Below are 14,637 nucleotides of genomic sequence, written 5' to 3'. Positions count from 1 at the left end.
ATATATATATATATATATATATATATATATATATATATATATATATATATATATGCTATCTTTAGTCAGCTGGAAAATAACAAAGGTGGTTGTTTTTAAAATAAATTGTAGTTTGATTGATCATTAGGTGGCATATTGGTCCTCTTCCCTTACATTTCCACAATTTTGACGTCGCATAATACAGGTCACATAATTTCTCATCATACAATGACAGCAAGCAAATTACGTCATCATTTGGGACAAATATATCAACGCTCGTTGCTATGATGTGTTTGCACCAAAAAAATACTTTGTTAGCAACGCGCGGTGCTGAGCACATGTATTCTACAAAATCGATACATGATTTTTTTTTTTAACAGAAGGAAAGTATGTAATTCTATAAGTGACATGCTACTGCTACTGGAGGTGGGGGGGAAGCAGACGACAGGTTTCCTAGAAACTAGGAAATCTCAGAGCTAAGTGCTCAAATGCCTCTAACGAAATAAACAAATGTTAAATTATTACATTAACCTACACATACAAATCGTCATGTACCATTGTCAATCTAATGTCCACTGCTTATGCAGTTTTGCTTCTTGCCCAATCTTTTCTTACATTATAACATACAATTCTATATTCCATTCTTCCTAAGGCTTTGAACAAATGCAGTTTAAACGTTTTATTCTGATTACTACATTTTCATTTATTTAAGTATTGTAGGCCTGTGTAGTTTTTTTTTTTTTTAGTCCTGGTATTTTAATATTGTGAACTTTAAACTCTATTGACTCCAAGAGAAATAAAAACGATCAATAGGGTAGCGTAGCCCCAAAAGAAAAAACATTTTAGCTCAAGTGCTTCTCTTTTCTGTGGAAAAGCAGCTCCACGTAGTGCTGCAGTAATCAGGTAATGTGTCCATTCTGAATTGTTGTAATGATGCATTTTTATTTGCAGGGAATGCTCAGTGATGCAGTATAAACAATAGCACATCTATGCTGGTTCACATTTCAAATGATGAGGGGGTCAGTAGATTTAATGAAAGATTTTAACTTCAATTTATATAAGGATTTGTTTATTATACTTCACATCTGTGAAATACAAAAGCATAAATACACTGATAATAGCAAACCAGAAGCCTGAGTGAAATATCAATAGACACTTCCACAGCTGCCACCAATCCAATGTGTTCCTCTACAATCAAGATGAAACAGCATTCAATTCTACAGAAAAGAACCCTACAACCCCTGGATCACCCAACAAGAATCGTCAGAAAATTAAGGTTTCATATTTAAAACACTAAGGTTTAACAACACCAGTCAATCTATATGCTTGCCACAACAAAGAAGTGTAGCCTTTACTTGGTAAATACTGTTACAGTAACTCATTGTTTTATACATCAGTATTGATTGAACAAAATCTATCTTTGGGGGTGGGGTGAGACAACAAATCAGGTTCGATTTGATTTTTGACACTATTTTTCAACAATACAATATTGAGCTCAATTTCTGAGCTCAATATTGTGTGTGTGTGTCCAAAATAACTCCTGTTTTTATTCCTAAAATGTGGTTTTTGGGGTCTTATGTTTTCTTGCTGCTGCACTGTGTCCAAAAAAATATATCTGCAGAACATGTCAGAAATGTATAAACCGCAACAGGAATACAGCATTCAAATTATATAACCTTTAACTGCAAAAGTAACCGGTTCAATATTTGTAGTAGAGCAGCCAATACTCAAAGCAGTCTTGTTTTAACAAGTACTCCTTATTTTAAATATTGTTACAAATACTCAGGATTAGTCAACAAGCCCCTGTATTTAGGGGTCATCTCTATATGGGACTACAGTGGTTATGATTTTATAGATCTATAAAATGTTAATGGTTTTTGACAACCATTAACAATTGGATTTCAAAATACTTTTAAACTGCTCCAGTTTAAAGGATAAAACAGAGTTTACATTATTTTTACAAATTTAACATCTGCTTGACCAAGCCTTGCTCACACCTGTTGAACTACAATTAAAAGCACAAACATTGAAGATTACTTTTGCATACTTGAAAACCTTAACCCCTAATTTTTAGGCAATTAGTTGGACTACCTCATGTTTTAAATCAAACTCGTAACAAATCAATGAGGTGATATACTGTATGTATGTAAATATGCATTTAATAAATAAATCATGCCATGATGGCAGATGACAGTATTTATTATAAAAGTCAACTGCTCAAGTTATGTCAAATGATGGTCAAAAGGCTATTTCAATGCTTGTACAATTTGGATTGTTGCAGTAGTTAGTCAATGTCCATCTCAGGCAGCTTGCTGTCTGTAGTTTCGGGGGCAGCAGGCTGGCCTTTGCTCTCTGGTGCTTTCTCATTGGAAGCTGGCGGAGTCTCTGTGTTTTCCTGTCCATTTACTGGTCCATTCTGTTCAGCTTCCTTCTGTTCCTCTTTTGGGGGCTCTACCTTCGGTTTGGGCTTCGAGACTACTGGGTTGCAGTCAGAAACCAGTTCCTGCAAATAAGAAAATAAATAAAATGCAGTGTTGGTATAGAGATTTGGGATTACATCTAATGTTAACAGAGTCCAATTGCCATAATTAAATCTTACAATATCCAAGTTAATTTCCTTAAATTATTTATGATGAAAAGCAAACATTTGCTAAGGCAAGAAACAGTTTAACAAGATACTTTCTGCACAATACAATTCTTCTGAAGTTCCAGAGAAAAAAAAAAAAAAAAAAAAAAAAATTTTTTTTTTATATATATATATATATATATATATATATATATATATATATATATATATATATATATATATATATATATATATATATATATATATTGCATTTCGATACATGTTCCTTAATACAGCTATTATTTTGGAACACTGAACTCCATTACCAGTATACATGTATGTCTACTCCCTCCTTCCACATTTTCAACATGGGACACATGTAAAGATTCTGGCAGACCTTCAGTTTTGTTTTTTACCTTTGTTTTTGCTTGGATTTCTTTCACCTTGATGACTGGATCCAGAGTAAGACTCTGCTTGCTTTGCTGGTTCATTTTATTGTTCATCCAAGCCATAGCCTCATTTACCAACTTCTCCACTTTCTCCATATCAACTGCATCCAAGTGTTCATATTGCTCGTCCTAAAATTCAAAAGTACACATAATAGGTTTAATAAACCAAACAGATCTGAGGAATCTTTATTTCAGCTTGTTACGAGCACTTGTTAGTGTTTAAACTTGATTTGAAAGAGGCCTATTACACATGCTGCAAAAATGTACATTTAGCAAGTGTTCAATCTGTTGTCGCATACTTGTCGTTAGTCTGTTCTATGCAGCAACTAGATCATACCTGGTTTTTGTAGGCACCAACTACTTTCATATAGTGTTGGACTCTCTTCCCAAGGTCATCAAAAGCCTTTGGTCTCTCTTCAGCCTCTTGACATCTCTCCTGAATTGGCTGGCCTAGTTTCTGGGGGGGGGGGGAATTAAAAAAAAAATGTAAATTATATGTAAATTATTATTCTTTAGCTTTTTTTGAAGATAGTAAAATTAAATGGTTACAATTTTGCATTCCCAAGACAGACAACCTATCTTCTGGATGGAACCAACATTACCTTCAGTTCAGCTAGTTTGTCAATGTAAACTTGCTTCGGCTGGTCCTCCCCATCTTCATACAGCCAATTTTCTGTGTCTTCCAGCTTCAATGACAGCAAGTCCCGATCCTGAATTTACAGAAACAATTTTTAGTTCTTTCAAAAACAAATATAATACATAAGAATTGAATCCCATTGCATTTAGTTACACTACTCCTTTCGTGATAGTGTAGCATTGTACTAGCAAATGCGAGTTTGTGGAAGAAAAAGAAAACACAGTACTTACATCATCCCCAACAAACTTCTCCAGGAGACCACTCAGCTTGTCTCTCATTTCATACACATACTCCTCCACATTATTCTTTGCATCATTTCGTTCCTTTTCAAGTTTGTCCTGCATTATCATCTTACCCTGGGGTAAACAAACCGCAAAAAAAAAAACACATTCAAAGCACTGACAAACTGAGCCATCATGTCTAGAAACACATTAGCAGCCAGAATTTCAAGTCGTGTAATTGATAAAAACTGACCAAGTATGTAGCGCAGAAATAGTGATGGTTAAAAGAAGTTCCTGCATTACTGAGTATCAGAGACTTGTCAATTACGCTTCATGTTTACAAAAGAATAAGCCTTTTATTAATAGTTGAACAACTTCCATTTACTCTTGGTTGTTTCAAAGTTGGTTACCCCTCCAGGTGGGCTCAAACTGAATAGTTCAGATACAAGTATGGTTTGTGAAGAAATTACCTCGTTTTCAACAAACAAGTTCAGTGTATCGTTGCTCAGTTGCCACTGTAAGCTGTGTTCAATGGGGAGATCCACAGTCTTTGTTTTTACTTTGGGTTTCTTTGCCTGTGGGGGTTGATCATTTTTCTTTTCCTGTTTTGCCTCTTCTGCAGAAGTCTGAATACAAAAAAATAAAACTTAGTATTTACTTTTCAGTTCAATGACTAAATGTTGAACAAACACTTATATAAAACACCATCTGCACTTACAAACTTGTAACTAATATAATCTTGGTATGAACTAAACAGTTAACAAGTAAAACACATGCGAAGAGGACTGACTTAATGTATTGTTTTTCAGTTACCTCCATTTCGTCGGGTTCATTCTTTTTTTCAGCAGTTTCTTTTTGCGGGCTTGCATCACCTTGAGATTTCTGATCCTCTTGATCTACATGCATTTTATTCTGTAACAGGCAACAGCAATCCAATATTATGTGAATCCATCAGAGCACTACATAATAGTCTCTTCTAGATTGCTGCAAAATCTGACATGATTTCAAAATCAAACCCGAGAATCAAACCTGAAGCGCAATACTCATACATAGACAGAGCAAGGTAAGAACTGTTTTGGAATGCTAATTTTGTAAAATTGTCAAATACTGTATTGGCGCTTTCACAATTCAGATTTTCTTTGCATAGTATACAGTACCATACTTTGGTGTTTTAGACACACGGATGTACCTGACATTGTTCATTTATAATGCCCTAACGTTAATAAAGCAGCTACCGTAGTATAACTACTCCCTCCAATTAAATCAGATATTGCAGTATATATTTAGTATATCATAGCCCACAGAAGAACTGTTTAACAGTTAAGACAGTGTACGTTGCCAGCAATACATTAATTACCTCCTCCTCCTTTGTTTGTTGCTCAGTTTCCATTGGCTCTTCACCTTCCTCTAATTTTTGTATCTCCACAAGAGAGGCAGTTGACACACTAAACACGCCGTGTACGTTCACTCGGACTTTAACTTTAATTTTGGAGCTCTCCCCATTAGCCTGAGGAACCACCTTCTGAATCAGAAACTGACCTGCAGAAAAAATAGAAATCTTAAATTATCACAATACATTTTCTGTTTCCGTCTGGCATTTTAACTAATACTGAGATGCATCCATTAACACCATTAGATACCAATAGTTAGAGCTATCATTTTTAATAAGCACATATATTTCAAATGCATTTACTTAATGCCTAAGAAGGGACATGTTCATTTTATATTTCATGGCACCCCAACACCTTTTCTTCCCTTGACCTGGGTTTGGCAATAAAACAGATATGATAACAATCCTACTCCCTATTGATAGGAGGATGGAAATAGAATCCTCTTCAAAGGTTCAAACCTCACCTATAGTGGGATCTGGATAAGGCAGTTCTTTAGGACAGTTGTAATACGCTTCCAAAGAAAAAGCTTCCTTTCTGTAGAAAGTTAGAACTTTGGAGAACGGTGCTGCATGATTCTTCTGGAATACTTCACAGTCACTAAAAAATAGAAAAAGGCATCAAAACCTGCTAAAGTGACAACACTTTCACGAGAAAACAACATTGCAAGACTTGGTCAAAGATGAATGAGGTCCCACCTTAGTCCTTCTTCTGCTGCAGAATTCCACTTTAGGGAGATTGGATAAGGAACCAGATCTGTAATGGAAAACTCTCTCACTTTGAATGCAGGGGACAGAATAGCACACTGAATGAAAAAATAAAATAAAACACAAGTTAACATTACACAGATTACTATATGACATACATAGAAACAAAATAAATCTAAACATTAACTTTGTGAAACTAAATAATTGACTTGGGATTTGGATATATTTATGCTGTTAAATGATGTGAAGCCCACTTAGTTCAAAACTGTAAATGGGCTCCCAAGTAACATGGACAGTACCATCAAACTACTAACCGATCTGTAACACAGCTCTTACCTGAAGGGCACAGCCTCGAGCAACAGCCTCATCTGCGTTTAAGGTTGTACAGATTTCTTTGCCAAAGAATTTGCCAATTCTTTCTTTCACTGCTGGGATTCTTGTAGCACCGCCCACAATTTCAACAGCATAAATATCTTCTTTCTTCAGCCCTTTACATTTGGGAGGGACAAACAATGCATCACTTAATATTGCTTCCATGAGCTGCTTGACTTTTATACTTCAACTTCTTAACTGCTGTAATACTCTTACAAGTAAAGATGAACTTACTTGCTTGTTCCAAAATGCTGCGGAGTGGAGCTTCTACTTTAGCAAAGAGTCCTGCACACATCTCCTCAAATTGCCCTCTAACAAAAAACAACAAAAAGAAAAAACACAGAAGGAACTGTAGGTTATTTTAGCTCAAACCCACTACAGTTAGTTTCTTCTGAATAGACACCACAGCCTCTTGTAAAAGTGTTTGCAAGTTTAAGACTTGATAAACATTAACTAAATTATACTTAAAAGTGGAGTAGTCTTGGTTATCCTAATAATTGTACCTGTTCAGTTTTCCAGAAACATCGATGTCATTCATGAAACATTCAATATTCAAGGGCAGATCTGAAGAATTGGCACTCATCAGCTTCTTCAGTTTCTCACACTCCTGATAAAGCCTCAGAAGTGCTTTGATCTTCGACTTAACATCCAGTTTGTACTTTTTACCAAATTCTACACAGAAGTGATCGACTAAAACTTCATCAAAATCTTTTCCGCCCAAATGTGGATCAAAAGCTGTAGCAAGAACCTAGAAAAGAAACACAATAATAATACTAATTCACATGAATATAGTCTATTTAAATTAAGGTTACAATAAACTTTGTTTTTACATATCTGAAGAAATGGCAACCAGTCCAAGTGCTCTACCATCTAAAACAAAATATGAAATCATGCTCCAAACAGTTTGCCATATACCATTAAAATATTTACCTTCAGTTTTCCTTTGTTGAAAGCACAGACTGAAACCTGGTATGCCGAATGTCCCAAATCAACAAACACAACATTTCTTGGCTTTTCCTCTGGGGCAGGAAGATCTTGTTTATAAATTCCATACGCCAATGCAACTGGAATGAATACAAATAAAGAACTGGGTAAACCACCACTTATAACAGCTGTAAACAATGAGTTATTCAATCTGGTTAAACAAAACAATCTATATTATATCTATTATACACACACTAAAATGGCTTTCTATTTAATATATTCAGTGTATGAATTTATTAAGAAAGCCAGTCACAAAGCTCAGCATGCACACATCTTTTTTCAGCTTTTAGGTTACCTGCTGTGGTTTCATTCATGAGCCTCAGACAATTAAACCCTGCAATCTGAGCAGCATCTATCACCGACCTCCTCTCAGCATCTGTGTAGAAACAGGGAACCTGTGAAATAAAAAAATACATTTAAAAAAGCAAGCTAACTGATGTTTGATAAGCACTGTGAACAAGTGTGGAATAGACAGACTACATGTTGATTGGATGAGATAAATGAAGATTTCTAATGCTCCTGTATGTAACGCACATCTCTGAAAGCGTATGAAAAGAAAAGTTTTGGTAGTATAATGTTCACAGCAAACGTACTGTTAAAAGACTACATTTCAATACACATCCATATGGGGGCTTACATTTTAAATCAGCTGAAGAAAATGTTCAACTTACTGATATGACGCAATCTGCCACAGGTTTTTTCAATGCATTTTCTGCCGTCTCCTTTAGTTTGGTCATCAACATGCCCGCCATTTGCTCAGCACTAAAAACTTTCTCCTCCTCCATGTACATCAGCTTTATCCACAAAAACAAAGAAGACAGTAAGTTCCATGGCCTGAAAATATGTATTCAAAAGGAATGACCAAAACCATCATCTCATATACAAATAGTGACATACGGTTACACTGTAATAAAGACAAGATTCAAGCATTCCACCTGATCCATCAGGTCACGTGTGTAAAATAAACACTGTGGCGGCTCAGCTGTTTATAACTACATTTTACAAAATAATTCCTCCACCTTTCACCCTCTCCCCAATAAGATATCTAACCCAATATTACTTTACCTTGATGCCAGTTGTGCCTGTTGGCATTTGGGCAAGTTCATATGGAAGTTTGGCTTTTTCTGACTGAATAAAAGGGTCAGTGTATGCCCGGCCAAGGAACCGTTTAAATCCATGTACTGTATTTTTAGAATTTGAGACCACCTGGAAGAAATCAAACAATCAGCAAAAAGCTAATCCCTCATGCCTATAAGCTACTTTAATGCAAAGTAGTAATAAAATATGAAATATCCATCTCGGTTTCTGAACAATTAACCAATTCAGCCTTTTTTCTCAATGTTTTACTGCTTGTGTGTCTATATAGCTACAGTAGTAGTAATACACACACAGACCATCAGTGTACCCAAGTCCACAGGGATGTTCTGCTCCATTAAAGGGAATGAGATGTTTTTCTATATATTTTAAAAATTAGACTTTAGCTTAAATTTGACTGAGTTGCTAAATCAATCCGTGACACACAAACAAAACATAACAAAAATCACTGGATGATGACAATTGCAACTAAAACAAAATAGTTCTGCCACAAGAGCAATTAGTTTTAATATCAAATCATAAAATCAGGCATCAGGTTTGTGCTCTGCCAGCAAAATATACTTTGAAATATCAGCAATCAGCTTTTAAAGTGTTTAAATATTTATTGATTCAATGAAGACGTACCTGACTTTTAGCAGCTGCTCCAATCGAACGGTTCCGTGGCCCAAATGACACAAAAGAGCTTGAAGATAAAGAAAAACAAACACTTGAATGAAGTTGTCTTTTTATGCCTTGCAGAGGTGACCCTACACAGTAGTTAGTTATGCACTGCTGTGGATATTAATATAGTTAGAGATTACAGCAAAATAAGACTAAACAGTGAAAGATTCCAGGGGACCAAAACAATTTATCTCCATACAAGCTTTTGATCATTACTTATTTGTGTGTTTGATGTGTACATTTACCTGGAATATAACCATCAAAATAATATAGCAAAACAAAGAAATAAACAGGAACATGCCAACCAAAACAAGTTTGTTAGCAACACCCATACACTACTGTCACGAATGTAAAAAATAAATACAGACCTACATACAGTTGTAGTCAAAAGGTTTACATACCCCAATGGAAATGTATCATTTCTAGAAATTTCTTAAATAACTTTAGGAAAAATCTTTTTTGTAGCAAAAGTTTTGCTTTTGTGGATGAGGGGGAAAAAAAGCTACCAGAAATAGATGTCTACAATTATTTATATTTGCAAAAAACTTAAAATGCTAATTCAAAAGTATTCATGCCCTTTGATCCTATGATAGTATTGTCTACGAGGTGCTAGAAATTTCAATACGATAATGCATTGTTCTGAATCATGCGTCACTTTCACTTCAGTCAAAGGGTGCAGGACGACACCAAAGCGGCATAGGTGCATTCTTTCCATTAAGTAAAACCAGTATTCCAATTCTCTCAGCTAACCTGTCTTAATACACAGATGCGACAACCACTCTCAGATGAATACCTGCCGTACATTATAACCTTACTTGATTGGAACACTAAAAAACACGCAAGTCATTAAATTGTATTACCCAAGGTGCAGAAGGCCGCTGGATGTAGTTTTTTTTTTCGACCGGTTGTTAAGCAAATAAACTATGTATTTTTGGTTTATAATTATTATTTAATAGACTGTTAGAGCTGCCTGTGCCCTTTATAATGTTATAATAAGTATCTGCAGCGGCCAGCATTAGGAAACGCAGCATTCACGTGTGTATTCGTTAGTTCCATCCTTCCTTATCTCCGACACAAGGCCTCATAAATGTCATACATTGGTTGTAAAGGATAACCGTTCGGAGTACCGTTTGAACACCTAGATTTATTGTACAACAGGAAACATGTTTTTGTGGATATACTCACGGTGTGCTGCGATCGCTGTACTCGTTCGCTACGGTCTCAATCCCTCCGGCCCTGGCTACCGCAACATAGCAGCTTTGATAGCCGACATCAATCCCCACCACTGACATATTTAATCTACACAAAAAAAAATAAACAATAACTGTATCGTAAAACACCAAAACGTTTCTTGGTGTTTAGAATGAATTGGTAAGTATAAAAATTAAGAACGGTTTAGACTAGAATTAACAACAAAAAAAATAAAAGTTGTTATTATTCCCTGTCCACCACTGAATTAACTGCACCTTCTTAAATGGAAAGCCGGCTGGTGAGTGTAGAGTGTTCTCTATCACACAACGAAATCACACCGCGGCTGTCTTAATATCGCGAGTTTTAGATTCTTCCAGACTTCTCTAGATGTTTCTGAACCCTCTCAATTTGAAAAGCGGGTTGAAGCCATTTTAATATGAAGTGGAAGGACTTGTCTAATGTTTTCAAATGTCTGCTTTTCATATATATATATATATATATATATATATATATATATATATATATATATATATATATATATATATATATATATATTAGATATATAGATATATGTGTATTTTCGCATTTTTTTAATTTTTTTTATTAATTGAGTCATATTAAATGTTGCTGGTCATGATGACTGCAGGCAGTCCCATTTATAATTACTGTGTATGTTGTACTGATGAAATACAAGTCACAGGTAATTGCCAATTTAAACACTAGAATAGAGCAGCGGTCTCCAGCCCTGGTCCTGGAGAGTCCCGATCCTGTAGGTTTTATAGGTGTATTTACATTATCAATGGCTAAAGATCTGGAACACATGTTAATCTTGACTAATTAAGCCAATAATTGGTTCAATTAAGTAACTGAGCGCTCGGTTGAAACGAAAACCAGAAGACCCAGTAGCTTTCCAGGACCAGGGTTGGAGACCCCTGGAATAGAACAATAAGTAATTTGTATAATAAATAAACTTGGGCTTAAGCATTTCCTAACTAAGTTTCACATTGGATAAGCAATTATCTATGAAAGTAGCAAATTAGGTCTACTACTGTCCTTCTTGATTGATAAAATACAGTTTGCAGTTCTGTTTTAGAATTCGGGCAGTTTATTTAACGATCTATAACAGTTTCATGAATATTTAACTTTATTTTATTCACACAAAAAATAATAAATTAACAAATAAAACGAATAGTTTTGTGAATTGGTCTCATCTTTTGTTTCAGTTCCTTGGAGGGTGATTTACATCAGTATCCCATGTTGCACTGCTTTATCAGGGGTTACAAGATGGCGACACCCATGCACAGAATAATTGCTCGTAGGCAGGCGTAAGTAAAAAATAGTTTTTACATTTAATTATATGTTAATGCTTATGGAAATACATACTATTGTCCCACAGCTTACAGAACAATTTATATATATATATATATGGGACACGTTTAGAACGGTTATGGTTAGCTAGGTTTTTGTTTAATTAAAACATACCTGCTACTGTAGTCTAGCAGCTTTGTTGCGTAAGTGTTTTAATGTTGGGTGTAGATATTTTTTCAGTGACAAAATAATTTGTCCGATATGTCTTTACGTTATGTTCTACCTTGTTTTTTCAATATGTGCCGCACAGTGTTGTGAGGACCAATGAATTCCACACACAGCAAGTACTTATATACTATACACAGATACACATAAATGATTTGTTTAATGCGCAAGGCCCGGTAAGACTCACAAGTAATGTTTTACCACATGGAAATTAGACTCGATCTATGTTTTCCTTTTGTTTTAGGGAGGCTAACAAACAGTATGTCCGATGTCAAAAATGTTTAGAATTTGGCCACTGGACGTACGAATGTACTGGGAAGAGGAAGTATCTACACAGACCCTCCAGAACTGTAGAATTGAAGAAGAAATTAAAGGAGAATGAAAACAACTTGACATCTATGCCAGTGTAAGATTATTTTGTGTGTGCGTGCTGTTTAGGTTTAACATTAATGGATAAGTTTATACCTTAGTGAGGTCTCATTCATCTCACTCTGCACTGCTACGTTGGAAAGGATACTGATTCTGCTGATACTGAACATAACATTTAGGAAAGTAAGCCTGAAATGCTCAATGAAGTTCAAGTGCTCTGTTAAAATCCACAGTTATAGATCATTAGCAATAGCTACACACACACACACACACACACACACAAACAAACTATTACTAGGCTACACTGGGGCTTTCTGAAGCCTACTTTAATGACGTCATGTCCAAGTCAAGTATCTTTCATTATTACTTTAAGGTACCACTCTCCATTATACCTGTGTGCAGGCTGTACAAAAGTGAGCGTACTGATTTCCAAACAGCCAGCCAGAATAAATCTATAATGATCGTTAGACCTGTTGAATACAAATACCCTTCAAACACATTCTCCCACTTAGGGATGCATAATGTAGAACTGTATATATGCATGTCACACTTGCAGTTTTTAGACACAACTGCTCAAGCATTTTGATGAATCTTAGTTTCAGTGTACTTGTTGTCATGCATGCATCTATGTTTGGAAAACTGCCTATCCATTTGTGATTTATTACAATAAGTAGTGACTTTTCAACTGACCACTGAATGGCTGACTTATCTAGGTTTTTTTTTGTGTGTTTTTTTTTAAACAGATTGTCATTGTGAAGAAATATTGCATTGACATTTGTTTCAAGAAATGATTACGCGTAGCGTGCATATCAGTCACTGGGACATTATATGTAATGGTATTGAATGCCTGAGCTATTAAAAGCTTCAATATAAACTATATTGAGAAGCACTGGTGTGTTTTTCATGAAATTGAGCATGAACATTTCTTAGGATTTTCTGTTAAGCATACTCCAATTATCTGTATTATATTGTATGTTTGCATATGTAATTTTTATTTTTATTTTTTTAGACCAGGCAGTGAAGGGGCAAGTGAAAAGAAGACCAAGACAAAAAAGAAAAGGTAATTGAGTGTGTTTTTCTTTCTTTCTTGTTTTATTGTTGTGATGCGGCCACAAAGGAGATAGACCTTGATCTTTCAAGAAGTTTAGTGGATCAGTAAGGTTTAAAAATAAATAAATAAAAAGGTGTGAGAAACAATGTAACCCGTTTTTCTGTCCACACCTCCCTATGAATGAGCAAGCTGTCTCTTGAATTCCTGCAGTTTATATGACATCGCTGAAGTTTTTGTCCCCGTACCCCCTAACAGATCCAAGGATTCGAGCAGCTCCAGCAGCAGCAGCAGCTCCAGTAGTTCGTCCAGTGACTCTTCATCAGACAGTGATTCTTCCTCCAGTTCCTCCTCGGACAGTGACGGTGATGACAGCTCCTCCTCCTCCAGCTCCAGCAGCGACTCAGACTCCAGTGACAGCAGCTCCGACAGCGAGCCTCCCAAGAAAAGGAAGAAGAAGAAATAAGATGAATGGTTTTGATCCAGATCAGAGTTCCAGCCCTGTTTTACTGCTCTGTTCAGACTGATTTTTATAAGTTTGTCATGTAAATAAAACCTAACACAAGTCTTGGAGCTTCTAGTGGCTTAAGTTGTCAGTAAGGGTTTGCTGAAAAGAGGTATAGACCAGGTACATTTATAAACGTTTACTAGCGTGATGAAGGGATCTCATATTCCAAAAGGTATATCTTTTAGGAGTAAAAGTATTTATAGTAGAGTGTGTTATTTCTTCAACAACAATATTACATATTTGACACGGTGACCTAAAAAACGAAACTTTACCTTTCAGTTAACCATGTTTTACAGCTCTTTTATGTGGACTGTTTCCATTGTGTGTATTTGATCACAGGCAAGATAAGGGGACCAGAGATTTGCATGTTTGTGAACTACAAGTTGGCTGTTCAAATTATTTTACATGGCAGACATTTTCAGGGTTTAAGAAAGTTAACAATTAATAAATATTTTTGTAAATGACAACTTTTTTTTATCATAATTCCAGAGTGTGCATTTGCATTTTAGTTTTTTCTTATTTTTATTGTATATAATAGAAGCATTAAACTTATTTTTAAACCTATATTTTCACTCTACTCCAATTATTAAATACTAGTTTATACTGTCGTCACATTTAACCTGGGTCACACTTACCTCAAAATTAACATAGTTCAAGTTTAATTTGACGTATACAAGATATGTAATTGTAATATTTCAGAACCTTTCCTAGTATTGTTATATGTTGTGTTTCTGTAACAGTAGGATTGTAATGTTTGGCACATAGGAGGGTAATTTGAAGCATCTGTCTTATTTAAGACATATTTGTAGTTTTCTTTTTTTTTTTTAATAAAGAGGTTGTTTAAGCCTTTTAATCTTATGTATGTCAAAATTAAGAATAGTAATTATGTGTACAGAGGTTAGACAAAATGGTCCGCGAGGAAGGCACTGC

At 35.3% G+C, this 14,637-nt stretch overlaps 2 protein-coding genes across 2 annotated transcripts; one reads left to right on the top strand and one right to left on the bottom strand.

Annotated features, from left to right (window-relative positions):
* Nucleotides 1-1,031: 1,031 nt before the first annotated feature.
* Nucleotides 1,032-10,624, bottom strand: LOC117413381 (heat shock 70 kDa protein 4-like). Its single transcript, XM_058996965.1, has 20 exons — nucleotides 10,525-10,624; nucleotides 10,244-10,357; nucleotides 9,023-9,080; nucleotides 8,369-8,509; nucleotides 7,975-8,097; nucleotides 7,599-7,698; nucleotides 7,250-7,383; nucleotides 6,823-7,067; nucleotides 6,554-6,630; nucleotides 6,284-6,435; nucleotides 5,939-6,045; nucleotides 5,707-5,840; nucleotides 5,210-5,391; nucleotides 4,666-4,764; nucleotides 4,323-4,478; nucleotides 3,862-3,987; nucleotides 3,597-3,704; nucleotides 3,332-3,451; nucleotides 2,962-3,123; nucleotides 1,032-2,482 (listed from the first exon to the last, which is right to left on the bottom strand). Exons 2-20 carry the CDS (start codon nucleotides 10,348-10,350, stop codon nucleotides 2,264-2,266), a joined length of 2,550 nt encoding a protein of 849 aa, XP_058852948.1. The 5' UTR covers nucleotides 10,351-10,357; nucleotides 10,525-10,624; the 3' UTR covers nucleotides 1,032-2,263.
* A 759-nt stretch (nucleotides 10,625-11,383) lies between these two features.
* On the top strand, nucleotides 11,384-14,271 carry LOC117431721 (zinc finger CCHC domain-containing protein 10-like). The gene is made up of 4 exons (XM_034053013.3): nucleotides 11,384-11,574; nucleotides 12,027-12,188; nucleotides 13,161-13,211; nucleotides 13,458-14,271. Exons 1-4 carry the CDS (start codon nucleotides 11,504-11,506, stop codon nucleotides 13,663-13,665), a joined length of 492 nt encoding a protein of 163 aa, XP_033908904.3. The 5' UTR covers nucleotides 11,384-11,503; the 3' UTR covers nucleotides 13,666-14,271.
* The last annotated feature ends 366 nt before the right edge of the window (nucleotides 14,272-14,637 follow it).

Source organism: Acipenser ruthenus, chromosome 23, assembly GCF_902713425.1.
Source record: "Acipenser ruthenus chromosome 23, fAciRut3.2 maternal haplotype, whole genome shotgun sequence".
NCBI lineage: Eukaryota > Metazoa > Chordata > Actinopteri > Acipenseriformes > Acipenseridae > Acipenser > Acipenser ruthenus.
Note: the sequence above shows the minus strand (reverse complement) of the source record. Positions and strands in the feature narration are given on the sequence as shown.

Coding starts and splice junctions, on each gene's coding strand:
- LOC117413381 (XM_058996965.1), bottom strand. CDS start 10,350: ATGTCAGTGGTGGGGATTGATGTCGGCTATCAAAGCTGCTATGTTGCG. Junction 4,479..4,665: donor ATGAACCCGACGAAATGGAG/GTAACTGAAAAA, acceptor TTTTGTATTCAG/ACTTCTGCAGAAGAGGCAAA. Junction 3,988..4,322: donor ACTTGTTTGTTGAAAACGAG/GTAATTTCTTCA, acceptor TGTTTACCCCAG/GGTAAGATGATAATGCAGGA.
- LOC117431721 (XM_034053013.3), top strand. CDS start 11,504: ATGTTGCACTGCTTTATCAGGGGTTACAAGATGGCGACACCCATGCAC. Junction 12,189..13,160: donor AACTTGACATCTATGCCAGT/GTAAGATTATTT, acceptor TTATTTTTTTAG/ACCAGGCAGTGAAGGGGCAA. Junction 13,212..13,457: donor ACCAAGACAAAAAAGAAAAG/GTAATTGAGTGT, acceptor ACCCCCTAACAG/ATCCAAGGATTCGAGCAGCT.